Genomic DNA, 14,429 nt, shown 5'->3' with positions numbered 1-14,429 from the left:
CACAGTAGGCTGGTTCTTATGATGTGGCCCAACAGTCCTCTGTCTCCTGGTATTCACACCCTGTGTAATCCTCCCCACTTCCCTGAGTATGAGGTGGACCTACAGACTTGTTTCCAAGTAAGAAAATACAGCAAAAGTGATGGAGTGTCACATCTGTGGTTAGATGTGCCACATCTTTTAAAAGACTTCCTGCTTGCTGGCAGACACTCTTGACAGCTTTAAGGAAGCAAGCTGCCTTACTGGAGAAGCCCACATGGCACGGAACTGACGGCAGCCTCTGTTCAGCCTTCAGTGAGGAAAAGAGATCCTCAGTCCAGCAGGACTGAATCCCTCCAACAACCACATGAGTGAGCTTGGAAGCCCATTCCCCCGAATGAATCTTGAGATGAGACCACAGCTCTGGCCAGTGCCTTGATTATCATCTGTAAGAAACCCTGAGCAGAGGACCCAGTTAAGCCATACCAGCACTCCTGACCCACAGATACTATGAGATTTAAAAATGGGTGTTGTTTTAAGCTGCTAAATTGTGAAATAATTTGTTATGCAGCAAGAGATAACTAATACACCACCACACTGATATATCCACACAAGACAGGAGGGACCTTTCCTCTGACCAGAGATCTCTGCCCCACCACCCCTGTTGTCCCTAGCTTCCTTCTGGAGTCCTATTCTTGCTATGTGATGTTGTAAGGAGAGGTCAGAGGACAGAGACCACCCTCTAGCTTTTCCCAGCCATGCCCCCTGCTCTCTGCTGGGCAGGCCAGGAAAGTGGACGGAGCTGACCCACCTCCTTCTGGCACCATTGCCCTGGGTCCTCTCCAAAGAACAGTCCTCCCAGAGCTCTTTGACCCCCAGGCATATCTGGAGCAGAACAAATGTTCCAAAGCACACCCACAACCACTTTCTCCCCTGCTCCTCCCCAAACCCTAGGAAGGATAGGGAAACCACACCAGTCATCTCCCAAGACCATTGACAACAGCTGTGCTGGGTGAAGGCTCAACAGACCTAAAAGGTGGTCATTCTACCAGTTAGAAGTACTATTCAGTAATTACTGAACCATTACTGAATAGTGCAAAGTACTATTCAGTCAAAATTACTATTACTGTCAAGAATTACTAAGTGGCAGAGGTGAGACTTGAACCCAGTCAGTCTGACTCAAAGCCCATGCTAGTTCCACTTGTTTTATAAATGGGAAAAACTGAAAAACAGAGTTCAAGCATTCACTATGGTACCCATAGGCAGCCCCCAAACCCCCACAATCCTTCCCGGACAGTCTGTCACCAAGGGATCAGGAACTGGAGCTTTTAAAGATTCAGGGGAGAGGAGAGACAGGATGGATCGGGTGCTGGTGGGGGCCAGAGGGGCCCAGATCAGAGCTGCTCCCACTCATCTGAGAAGAACCAGCCTCCCTCCCTTTCTCTGTGAAGTCATCATGCCAAACGGCAAAGTTGAATTATTAAAACTCCCTTCTGGGGTACCACACAGATTTTTCTCCACTGAGACTCAGAGCAGAGGGGCGGCCACTCCCGCCACACAATATTAAAATGTCAGGAGTTTAAGCCCTGCGCTGGTTGAGTCATAAGTTATCAGCACCCAGTGAGGGCCGACAGAATGCCTCCCTTAAATTATTAAGCAGAAAGCGTCAGACTGTAATATTTTGCTAAACCAAAGTACAGACACAGACAAAGATGTCATTTCAATATTTGAAACCAGCAAGTTTAATTTAAAATAAAAGCAAACCAATAAGCTCAGAACATAGCAGCGTATGAGAGGAAAATTATACCGTGAGAGGAAAAAAAGTGGAAGGACTTAAGAAATTTATAAAAGTAATCTCCAAGTGGAAATTAGAAATCAAGGCCTAGAAACAGAATAACACAAAAGAAATATTACTGTCCACTTTCTAAATCAATATAACACTGCTCCACGCTGGAATTACCATGGTAACTCAAGTAAAAAGAATCAAGCAATTCTTATTATTTCAAAATAAAATCACAGCCTGAAGCCTGGGTTTTATTACAACCACTGATAGATCGCTGGCTTGTATTTATCTGAAATATTGCTTTTCAATCAGCTGGTTTATGAATGTACACGGACCTCTCACCAGCCCACTTCCCGCCCTGTTTTGAGGCAAGGGGCTAACCAATGAATTGATTCCTGCCTGGCTGCATCTGCATGTGTGCCCAGGTTTCAGCCAGCTCCAGGAACCACGGAGCATCACGCCCTTCCAACTGTTCGGATGCTTTGCAGGACGGAGGAAAAGCCAGAGAAGGCAGCGGGGGCTGACCTCACTGTAGTCCCCCTCTGGGCTTGCTCATGGAGGAACGGGCCAGGGATCCTCCAACAGCAGCCCCTGACAAACTGCCCAAACAGCAAGCCTCCGTCTCCATCCCCTACCCAGTCATCCTCTTGCTGGCTCCACCCTTCTCCCGTGAACTCCCCTGAGTGTCCTTCTCCCCTATCCCTGAGTCTGCCAGCCACAATAGGCAGCTGGCAGAGCACAGGGAAGGAGAGCAGTCAGACAGCCTGGGTTCACAGCCCAGCTCTGGAGTGGTGAGCTGTGAGACCTGCCTGTGGCCTTACATCTCTACCCCTCCCCTTATCCATGCCCTTCGCCATGTGACTTTTCACCACCACCCCCCTTTCAAGGGTAGAATCTGTTTCCCCACCCCTTGAACTTGGGCTGGCTGTGTGATTTATTTTGGCCGACAGAACGTGGCAGAAGTGACAACATCCCAGAGCCAAACCTAGGCCTCAAGAAGCTTTGTGTGCATACATTCTCTCTCCTGGACCTGTCTCCACCCTGAGAAGAAGCCAGAAGAGCCTACTAGATGATGAGGGACATGGTAATGTCACCCTCAGCATCCAGTTGATCAGCCATCTGCCAGGCATGAGTGAGTCCAGCCGAGACCTGAAAAATCACTTAGCCAAGTCCAGCCTACACTACTGACAGATTTGAAAACGACTCTAATGACTGGCTCTCTGGGAAACAACCCCAATTTGTAGTTTTGGCCAATTTCCATGGTGTTAATACTTCCACCATGGCTGATGTCAAGCTACTGATGTGCTGTCACTGAACTCAGAGTTGGGAAGAGATGTGCAAAATCAGCTCTTGTAAGCCAGGACAAGTTGACATTCCTGGTGTAGTCCTCTCTTGAGCACATACCTACCAGGAAAACTCACTCTAGCAGCACCATGAAGCTAAGCCTGAGGGTGGAAGGATGTCCTGGGTGCCTCAGTGTCCTTCAACTTCAGGCAGGACGGGCAGGCAGCATAGGCTACATGCCACATGCACCTCTGGGGCTTCTCCAGTCCATGAAGGCGCAGGCCAGGTTAGCCCTATCAGCACCTGCCAGGAGGACCTACATCTGAGAATAGAATCATGTGCCCTGGGCTGTCAGTAGGGCCAGGAGTGGGAAGCCCAGGCACATGGCCCTGGTCCAGCTGACGTTTCTCCTCATCAGAGACGTCAACCATCCAACCTTACCATGCCTTGGGGACAGAGCAGAGGGAATGGAAGGCGGCCATGGAATGCAGAAAGATGCTGAGGCTCTGGGCTCTAACTCCCTATGTAACTGTGGGCAACTCTCTTGGCCGCTTTGAGCCTCCTCTGTGCCTTTATAAATGGATGGCCTTGCAAAGCGTGAATCTGGAGCTTCTTCCCACGATGCTACTCACCTTGGGGATCTGGACAGGTGAGTAGTGAGTACAGCCTGCTTCTTAGACAGTGGTGATTGATGGCCATGGTGGATAAACTGGAAGAGAGAGGGTGAGGGCCCAATGCCTGACAGTGAACAAGGCACTGAATTGGGCAGAGAGTATTTCAGGTCATTCTGTAGCTGAACAGAGAGCACTGTCACTTCAGACATCCATGAGGCTTCCTGGTTTTCAAGTGCATATATGGACATTATCTCATTTAATCCTAATAATAATCCAGCCAGTTAGATGTGGTTGTTCTCACTGTAGGGATGAAAGGGTATTGAGGTAAAGCAACCACAATGTTGTGTGCGCACAAAACACAGAACTACAGTGGACATATTGGACCTGCATACCTAGCTTGATGGTAGAGGAGGCAGCCAGTCCAACGGTACCTGGCACACTGGGTACCCAGACCCTTTTTCTACCTTCTTCCATAACTCCTTTCAAACTTCTTAATACCCCCACTCGGGGATTCCTGGGAGATCCTCTGGTCCCTGGAGATGGACCCAAACAACAGCCTTGGCCTCTTGGCTACCTAGGGGCATCTCTGGCCCGTGTAGGATGCAGCTCTGGAGGAGGCCTGCATTCGCTGAGAACACCAGCCTGGCTTGGGTCACTCCCCCATCGTCCTCCCAAGCTCTGTCTTCTGCTCAAAGAAGGCCCAGCCTATCCAGCCATGGTCACTTCCCAGTTTCAGCAGCCCAACTGTGCTGAGGCCAAACCTCATGTCTCCTTCGACCACAGAGGGTCAGCCGCCAATGCTCACTGGCAATTATCTGTCGGCTCCAAGGGAGAGAGACCAAAATAGACCTCCTCTTGGTCCTTCCTCTCAAATGGGCCTGCTGAGCAGTTCCTTAAATGGAAGTGGGTGGGGCAGCAGCTCCATCTGACTCTGGGACCTGGAGTTAGGTGGGAAACCAATTCTCAGGAGACATGAGAAGCAGGCCCCAGTTCTAGGAAAATGCACATTTCCATGTGCTAAAAGCATCACTGTGGGACATGTTTATAGAGAGAGAGAGAGAGAAAGGCAGTTCCTGTGGCCACAGAGGCCAAGCGACTGGCCACGCTAGCGCCGAGCCCCGGCACGCAAAGGGTGAAAGCTTTTAGGCGTGCAGCGGCCAGTGATCTCAGCTTCCCCTAGTCCTAATGCTCCTGAAAGGCTCTCTCCCACTCCCTGTAATTGGGCATCAGTAGTTAATGCAGTATTGACTGCATTACACGCTCCCGTGCCTCCCCTTGCTAATGCCAATTGCATCACCTTGTACAGTCACCGGCTTGCTTAGCCAATAGCCGTTAAAAGCAATCCAAATCATGAATCATATGGGAAACTTTTAGCAAGACACTGCCATCCAAGGAGACAATTTACAGTTGAGTTAATCTGGGTACATTAGTGAGACACGGATTCCGGACGACAGACCAATTTATGTTGTTTCCCTGTCCCCTCTTAGTGCTCCTCATGGGCAGATGAATGGAAGAGCAGGGAACAGACAGAAGCACCTGCTTCTTTACCCCCAGCTCGGGGAGAGGGCGGGCTAGACCCATCTTGCCAGGCTCCCTGCCTGGTTAAGTTTGGGCAGGAAGGGGACATGGCTGTATGTGCTGCTCAGGTTTTGTGGCGCCTTGTCCTCCCGTGTGTACCAGGCCTGGGTCCCCACCCTGTCAGCCTCACAAGGCCTTTACCAGCCCTCAGCAGGCAGCAGTGCCCACTGGGCTCCACCTTCCTGCCGATGGGTGGGGGTTTGCGGCATGGAACAGCATCAGGGCCCACTCTCCGCCTCCACTCTGGGGCTGGGGAAGTCCTGGCCACTCTGCTGGGAGACGCCCCCAGGACCCTCTGTGGTGTAGAGCATGGTGGGAAATTCTAGGAGGTCCTGCTTGTCAGTACCCTAGCAGGGCCAAGAGCCTGCCCTCCTGGATCAACCAAGTCAGCTGTGGAGGCCGTGCTCACAGCAGTCATTAACAATTGAAGATGCACTGTCTGGTCCTCCTCAGCCCAGCTCCAATCTCTTTAGGTGTTTTTACTTATTAAAAATGCCCTAGGAATTATGTCTGGTGCTAAGTTCCACAACCTGCCTGCTGCTTCCTGCAGTCACCCCATCTATTCTGGTAGGCCTTTGCAGAGGCAGCTTACACCCAGACCTGTTCTTCTGCAGCATCCTCTCTGCCCAATCCTTCACAACCCCAAGACTGTGGGGCCACTTGGACCTTCTGCTGCCTGTCGCTGCTCACAGCCTCTTCTCCAACAGCCTGAGGGCTAATTTGACTCTCAGGGCTCAGGGCTATAGTTCTCCTTGCTCCCCTGGGACTGAAAACCTCCCCGGAAAGCCCACAGCCCGATACCAGGCCAAACACGGGTGCCAGGGGAAGAAGGGCCATTTCTCGGGGAAAGTTGGAGCTGGGCTCCCATTGCTGACAGGCAGGCCCGACCACATGGAGAAAAGGCAGGACCCTGAGTTCCAGTAAAGTGGAGCTGGCTAGGCCAAGAGCAGGCATCCAAATGAAAGCAATTAATCTTAAAACCCGAAGTTTAACCATTTGCAAAACAGATCTTTCCTGTCTGTGGTGGCCCTTCACTGCTCGACCTAATGGATTACTTTATTAATAATGCACTGTGCTTAAAAGCAAAAAAAAAAAAAATTTTTTTTTCTGACGATTCAATACTTCAGAAAGTCTCTTAAACCCGTTGCTACAGCAAAGCGATTGATATTTTATTATCTTTCAGAAGTGCAACATGAAAGCCCTGCAGCCCAGCAGAGCAGGAGCTTTGGTCCTCGGCAGCTGGCGGACCCGACTTCAACCAGAGGAGCCCCGGCCTCTTCCGACAAGATGCTGTCAGGTGGAGAAAAGGCGTTGGGGGTGGTTAATAGGAGCCTGAGTCCCTGCTGCAGCCAGACAAAGGGTGCAGTCCACAGCCCCGAGGAACACACTCCTTGGGGGCCCCGGGGACCAATGCTGCCACCCAGCCCAGACAGCCATCTGCTGGCAGGGCATAATTGCTAGGAAGAAATTAGGCAGCAGGTCTGGAGGGGAGGGTGAGTGGATCCAGAGCCTTTCTCCCTCCTCCAACGGAAGGTGCCACCTCCAAGGTTTCCTGGAACCAGGAGATGTTAGATTCTAATGGGGAGTGGAGGGTGGATTTATGAGCAGAAAGGTTGCTTTTGGAAGACAGCTCTAGGCTTGGCAGGACAAGAATCAAATGGCTCCTCAGGGCCCCAGCCAGCGCCCTTAATTGTGCTGTGATGAGACCCAGAGCTCAGCAACATCAACAGTGCTGGGCATCATACTATTTAGACTGGACAGGGTTGGGGACCATGGGGCAGCATGAGCTCTCCTTCGTAGGGCTGGTGAAGACTAGGGGAAACACATGCCCAGGGTGGTTCAGGTGCACTGCAGGCTGGAGGCAGGAGACTGGCTAGATTGACCTCCAGGGATCCATTCCCATTCAGAGCTCATCTGAAAATGTTTAGCATCACAGAGCCCAAGGCACTCTGGGGTGCCTGCACAGAGCGCTAGCTTCAAGGCCTGAGGTGGTAGTGGTGGTGTCATCTTGTCAGCAGGTGACCATCCTCCCTGCCAGAGGCCACCCAGGTAATAGGGCCTGGGTCTTCTGGATTTCCAGCTTGGGCCTGGGGAGCCAAGCATGCCAAACAATCTCGGCCAAAGATATACCCTGATTTCCACATGCTCCTCATAGTGAGAGTACCCCTGGACACCAACGAAGGACCCTCTTCATGGGCTTCTCATTTCACCAAGAGGGAAAGTGAAGTCTAGAGATGGGCATGACTGGTCCAAGATAACTCAGAGTTAGTGGAGAAAGGAGCTAAATCAAGGCCTCCTCCCTCCTTGTCTGGCCTGACCCCAGACCCCTTCTTCTCCTTCTCAATCTATGCACAACTGTACCAGCCCAGCTGTCTGATGGCCCATGTGGGGCTCCAGGGGAGGTGTCCATTAAGAGAGAAAAGCATGTGGGAGATGGCTGTCATATGCCAGCCAGACCCTGGCAAATGGATTCTTTTGGCCAGAAGCATTTCCTCTCTTACCACACACATGCCGAGAAATGGGCTTACTGGCCACAGGGCTCCCCAACATGCCACCCCTCAGGCCAGATACTTTAAATGGCCTTCCCTGCTGGAGGTCTCAGAAGGTGGTGGGGAGGCTGGGGCCATCAGCACACAGTGGCAGCCAAGTGAACATCCTGTGTGACCTTAAGCAAGTCACTTAACTTCAGATTCTCCCAAGTGCCCGTGTCAGGAACACTACTGACCTGGAGGGCAGACGGCACAGACCTCTACTACTAGTACTCACTAGGAGAGGTCAGGAGATGGCCTCTGCCGTCACTCTAAGAGAATTCCCGCTGACTCACAGAAAACCCACCTGCTCAGTTCGTTACCAGTAGAACACAGGTGGCTGCGCGGGTGCTAACAATTATTCTCACATCTCCCTGCAACACTAACAAACCAGGAAACCCTCAGCTACAGGGCAGGAGGGCCTGAAAGGGCCAGGGAACCGCCACTCTCCTGACCCTGGGGGCTGCCCCTGGGTCACAGGACACCCACTGGTTTTACCCACAAGGGGGCTGCGTTCTCCAGCCTCCCCTGCACACACCAAGACAATCACTGCAAGGCATTCCCAGTTAGGAAGGCTTTGGGGGTGTGTGGCACTACCTACTAGTGCCTTCCAGCCACCAAGGGCCGCTCTGCTCCGACCTCTCAGTGCAGTGAGGCTCCTGACCAGGGCAGGTCCACGCAGCTCCTGCACGCGTGCTACTGGCCAGTAGCGGGACACTTTCTCCCTCTGGGCCAAACTCCCGCCTCCAAGCTCAGGAGACAGGGAGACAGTGAGACAGTGGGCAGCCCAGAAGGCATCTCTTTTTCTCACCGAGCTTTTGGGCAGCTGTCTCCCCGAGGGGCCGGCCGGCTTTCCCCTCGCCTACCAGGCATCCCCCGGCGGGCGAGCGCTGTCTTTTTGGAGTACAATTCTCCCCAAGCCACTGATTTGCTCGGCGCTCAGCGCCTCTCGGGTTACGCGGACGGCGCGAGGGTGATGGCTGCGGTAAGAGGAGCAGCCGCAAAGACGAAATGCTCTATGCGAACCGCCACTGCGCCGAGATCGGAGGGCAGCCAGAGCCTCCACGCGGCCCCGCAGAGCATCACAGGGCTGGAGCACATCTCGCCCGCCCGCGGTTCGCTTTTCGGTTCGGCCCGGCCAGAGAACGCGCAGCTCGGGACTCACTCACCTCCCTACCCGAGTCCCACTCGGCCCTCCCCCCACCCCTGGCCCCAAGCCCCCTGCGGACCGCCCGCCCGGCAAGCCCAGCACAGCCTGGTGAGTGTGTGCCTGTGTTCCGGCGAGTGTGTTCCCTCGCGCCGCGGCGGGGGCCGCGGGGGTTCGGGGCTTTGGGACCCCCGCCCGCCACCTACCGTCCTCCTTGTCCAGCACCATCATCTCGGGCGCTCCGTGTCCAGCCGCAGCTCGGCTCGGCCGGGAGAAGGGCGCCGACTCCGGGCGCGCTTCGGCGGGGCGGCCGGTCCTCGGGCAGCGAGCGGGCTCTAATTACCCGCTTGTCCGGCTCTTAACCTAGATTGCACTCAGCTAGAATTACATTCAGGAGTGAAGCACTTCGCAGATACAAAAGCAGTCTCACCTACTTTTGTGCCTCAGAATTGCAAGGAACTACGAACTGCAATTTAGAGAGGGAGAGGGAGAGAGAAGGGGGAACAGAGGATCAGAGCCGTTTCTTTGATTTTCACCTTCTAAATGGCTCAATTTGCCCAGTATAATCTGTCTTAATGTAATTGCATTTGATAGCTCATAACCCTGGCTCTGGCAACGACACAGCTTTCAGCCTCATAAAGTGTTTTCCCCTCGGATTTAATCTGAATCTCAATCTAAAATTATATTCAAAGAGATGGAGGAATCTCGGCGGCCGTCTCCCGCTGCCTTTCTCCCTCAATGTATGAGGTTTGCACTCCTGCTACTGAATAAATGCACACATTTCCCGAGGACCCCCTCCCTCCCGGGTTAATGGGGACTGGAGACGCGCGGCTGCCCGGCTCCGCAGCGCCACCTGGAGGCCTCTCGGCCCCAACACGGCTCGTGGCTCGGCTCAGGACCCAGGGTCCTCATCCCCAATAACCGTCTGGTGGACCATCCCCATCTGTTACTCCCAGACCCTCAGCCTTGATTTCTGCCACTCCACTCCCACCGGGTGATCTTTCTCTGACCTCGTGTTCTCCCTTCCTATCTCCTTGCCAGCGGTTTCTGGTTGCTTCCTGGGTTTGGCAAAGTTAACCCTCCGCAGGGCACAAATTCTCCCACTGTCTTACAGAACCACACTTCTTAGCCCAGCAGCCCTTCCTGAGAACATCCTAGTTCCATAGAGAGTGGGATCCTATCTCAACTTCTTTCTGAGCAAGCATAGTATGGCCTTGAAGGCTTTTTCATTCCAGAACTGTTTATTGAGCATGTATTATGTACCAAGCACTATTCTAAGGCACTGGGGATACAGCAGTGAAAACAAAGATTCCTGCTACTACAGAATCAGAGACAATTCTTGCTCTGCAACTCAGGAGGCAGGAAGGGAGACAGTGTTCATCTCCTCTTCTCCTCGACCCTGCTTCTTCCCCAGAGCCCAGGAGCTGGTGCCCAGGCTGCCTACTCCAGGAATAGGAGTCAATATTATGAACCTTTTTTTTTTCTTGACAGTACAGAGTTCCAGGATGGGATGGAAATCTTAATGGCTTTTCTCTAGACCAAAAAAAAAAGCTCCAGATAGAAGTGTCAGAGGCTCATCCCCCGCAGTCACTTCTGAGGACTAGACCCAGGCAAGGAGAAGGAAGCTGGAGTACCAAGGAGGGGCAAAGGGCAAGCAGTTGAGACTTCATCCCACCTCTGCCTATCACCAACAGTGGCCCTTAGCAAATCATTTTCTCTCCCGGGACCTCAGTTTCCCTGTTGGTGAAGTGGGAGAGCTGCTTTGCTATCTCCAAGGTCACTGTGGGGATCAGATGAGTTAATGCATGTGAATGTACTTTGTAAACTGTGGCACCCCATACAATGGTGGGGGGCTGGTATTGGGTACAAAGGAGATCTGGAGGTCAGGCTGTGCCCTTGAGCTGTGCGAGGCCCCAAGGCAGGGTTCTTGACAAGGGTAGGGGGTGGGGGAGTGGTGCTGCAGTCCACCTTCCTCTATCCTAGGCAGCAAAGTCAGGCTTTGAGAAAACAGGAGAGGCTGCTTCTAATGATATACCTCATTCGCAGCTCAGAGGGGTTCGCTTTCCCCTTCATCTTGAATACTTAATCCTAATAGTCCTTGAGTATATTTGATGTTAAATATATCATTTTGCACAGACTCACAATCCCTCAGGACTGCGAGCTTGATCTCTCCCTTGCCACTGTAGCCGAACTGTACCCTCAGGTCTGAGGGAGGCTTTGGCACAGCTGCCGCAGGCACATTGAGTGCCAGCCCCTCACCCCAGCCGGAGCTGGAGGCCGGACAGTGGAGCAACCAATGGGCTTGACAGGCTGGCAGGGGGTAGCTTCTCGCTGTAGAAGCCTCTGTGCTACTTGCAGGCATTCACTCCACAGAGGCTGCAGCCTCACCCCAGATCTCCAGGGCTGCTTCTCCTCACTTTCGGGGTCTGGCCCTGACTCACAAACCAGGACTCGACTAGCTGAAGCCACTTTCCCGCTGTCTCATCCATGTGTCGTGCTTGCGTCTCTGGACCAACACCAGCTCCCCCAGCCTCCAAGGTACCTAACTAGCAGCCACACAGCCAGCATCCCTCCAGGGAGTCAGGGCCTTGTGTCCGAAGCCAGAGACTGGAGCAAGTCTGAGGTACTGAGCAATGAACTGCGGAAGCAGGGCGGCCACAGGAGGTTGGTGCTGTGTGCGGAGGGCTGGCAGCTAGTGCCCACAGGTGGCTCTCTCTGCATCCCTAGGTGTGAGCATCGAGCTCCTGCACTCACTGGGAGAAGGACCTCCACAGAGGCCTTCGGGTTCACAGAGCTGCCCGGCGAGCCCTGGACAGTTTGGATGACTTGAGCTCCCAGCCCAGGAAGGAGCCTGCTGGGCTGACAAACCCAGGCATGAGCCTGGCTCATTAGGCGGCCTTTCTCTCAGCTCATGGGGAATTGCTGGGCAGGCAGGTAACTCCGTGCCGTGCTCACTCCCACCCAAGCTGCCTCCAGGTTCAGGAGCATACCCACAACACCAGGGTGGAATCCTCCAATCCCCTGGGGCTGTGGGAGGACGCCTGCACCAGACACATTCCACAGGTGATGAACATGTACTCTCACTGCCAAGAGTGCTCCAAAATGCCCTTGAGAGATCTCTGGGGACAGCAGAGGGAGGAAGATGGATCAGCCCCCTAGGTTATGGTGAGGAGAAAGGGGGGTGTTTCTGGCTGCTTTACAAAGTTTTGGGCAGGTCCTAGCTGTTTGTCATTGCACCTGGCAGTGAAGTCCTGAGGAAGGATTCCTGCAATGGGGTGGAGGTGGGGGGAGGGTGGGGAGAAGGGAAGACTCCGTGCAGTGCCGGAGGGCCCAGGCAGACCAGATATTCCAGAACTCTTCAGTGGAGCCTGTCAGATGTGCCTCAGCCTGAGGGTCCTGCTCCCAACACAGTACAGCTGTCTCCAAGACAGGGTTACAAGTTGGTCTCACAGGTGACTCTCAAAGGGGTGTTTGGAGTGCCAAGGGCCCTTTCCCTGTGGCTGCCACAGTCGATGGGACAGAGTGAAACTACAGACTTTGCAGTACAATCAGGATGCCTGCTGGCCAAGTTCAGATGCCCTCCCTGCCCTGCCCCCTGCTCACACAAAAGCAAACAGATTTGCAACCAGCCAGAGTGGAGAAGTACATAGTCGGCAAACTCTTCCTCCTTTGGTTTCTGGAAGCCCTGGACAGGCCCTCTAGGAAGCTGCAGTTATAACTTGTTAGGCTTTTCAGGGGCCTAGGCAGAATCTGCATTCCAGAAGACAAGTCTCCCCTACCCCCTTGATGAAAGGCCAACCCACCCCTGCACAACAGCCCGGAGAAGGCTGTGGATGCAGGCTGATGACCAACTGTCCTGGTTTCCCCAGGACTGAAGGATTTCCAGGATCCAGGACTTTCCATGATAAAACAGAAATGGTCCTGGGCAAACCAAGACAGGTGATCACCCTAGTGGGAGGTGGAAGGATGGGGAAAGGGACTAGTGGGGCCAGAGAGAAAGGCCAGCTAGTCAGACCCTGCCCTGCAGGCCAGCAGCTGCCTCCCAACCCCAAATTTCGCAGCCTTCTGCCTCAGGGCTACATCTCTCAGGCGCCAAGGAACTGCCCTAGCAACTGGCGATGGTCCATGGCCCAGCAGGGCTGAGAGTTCTCCTGAGAGACTGGCAGTTAGAATGGGAAGGTTGTCAGTTGGACCCAGAGGGTGGTCCAGATTTTGTAAGAGCCACGCTTCCTATGCAATCGGGTGTGGGGTGAGGGTGGTCTTTAAAAGGAAAAGGAATTAGAGAGTACTAATACAAAATTACAACTGAAGGACTTTGAAGTTTAAAATTCCTTAGCTTCAGGGTGAATCCGCACCAGATACCTTGGATATACGGCCCATCCACCTACTCTAGCCAGCGGAGAACCTCCCAACACGCTGGGCTGGGGGAACTGATAGCGAGCGTCCTCCCCAGACCTGCCAGGAGCCGGGAGACTGGGGAGCTGCCGGCTCTGCGGGGGCCAGTCGCGGCGCGGGTCGGAGTGGAGCTCTTGCGCCTGCGAGGCGGCAAGTGCCGGTGAGAAAGTTCCCGGCCGGAGCGTGCGGGGCTGGAGGGCTCCGGGTGGCCCGTATGACTTCCTCATCCAGCCAAGGAGCCTCGGGGCTGAGCCCCGCACCCCGACACGCACACACTAGGGCGCACCTCCACCGCAGCGCTTCCAAAAACCGCCCCGCGGCCCGAGGCGGCCGGGGCCGGGCGCGGGGTTGGGGGGAGACTGCGGCCGCAAGCGGAGTGGCCTTGGCCGGGCCCGCGCCGCCGCCCCGGCCCTGCACCCCGCGCGTCTCCGGGTACCTACCGTCCTCCTGGTCCAACACCATGGTCCCCCGGGCTCCAGCCCGGCCCGGGCCGACGACGCGAAAGGGCGGGCGGCTCGGACTCTGCCGCCGCCCGCCTGAGCTGCTCCCGCGGGCCCCGCGCGGGATCCGCGCCCCGCGTGCGGCGGCTGCGGACGGGGGCGGACGGCTGGGCGCCTGGAGCTCAGCCCCGCGGGCGGGCGCGACCCGGGGGCGGGGCGGGGCGGGGCGGGGCTGACGCGCGTCCGCCGGGCCGGGATCGCCCAGCCGAGCCGGCAGCTGCTGCCCGGGCCGGGCCGGAGACACCTCAGCCGCGCGCCCTTCTCTCCGCGCCGGCCGCGCTCGCTCAGCCGAGTGAAGCCTGCGGTTCCCAGGGCCCCTCAGATTCCCCTGTTAATTGAATCAATTCATTATGCTCAGATCTGATTAGCGGCCCTTCCCCCCTTTGAATCAATTATTCAATACACAAACATAATTGCTTGGGCCAGAGGTGCCCGCCATTAGCTTATTTAACTCCAAGGACACTAATTACCCGCAGGGCACGGGAACTTTTCTCATTAATTCTGACAAAACACAAAAGCACAGCCAGTGTGTGCGTGTGAGGGACGTGTGTGTGTGTGTGTGTGTGTGTGTCCCCGTCCGTCCACATGCCAGAGTGAGGGCTGTGTGGGGTGGTGAGCCACTGT

At 54.6% G+C, this 14,429-nt stretch overlaps 1 protein-coding gene across 2 annotated transcripts in view; it reads right to left on the bottom strand.

Moving 5' to 3' along the window:
- Positions 1–13,840, bottom strand: part of LMO1 (LIM domain only 1) — a 39,557-nt gene extending 25,717 nt beyond the window's left edge. The window contains exons 1-2 of one of the 2 annotated variants that reach the window (XM_031460098.2): positions 13,746–13,832; positions 9,117–9,376 (exon numbers count right to left, since the gene is read on the bottom strand). In XM_031460098.2, coding sequence (XP_031315958.1) covers positions 9,117–9,141 — 25 coding nt within the window. In that variant the 5' untranslated portion in view covers positions 9,142–9,376; positions 13,746–13,832. Of the gene's footprint in view, positions 1–9,116; positions 9,377–13,745 lie in introns of both variants that reach the window. The other variant, XM_031460099.2, reaches the window with a different exon arrangement.
- Positions 13,841–14,429: the final 589 nt, after the last annotated feature.

This window comes from Camelus dromedarius, chromosome 12, assembly GCF_036321535.1.
Source record: "Camelus dromedarius isolate mCamDro1 chromosome 12, mCamDro1.pat, whole genome shotgun sequence".
Lineage (NCBI taxonomy): Eukaryota > Metazoa > Chordata > Mammalia > Artiodactyla > Camelidae > Camelus > Camelus dromedarius.
The sequence above is the reverse complement of the archived record's forward strand: the minus strand, read 5'-3'. Positions and strand labels throughout refer to the sequence as shown.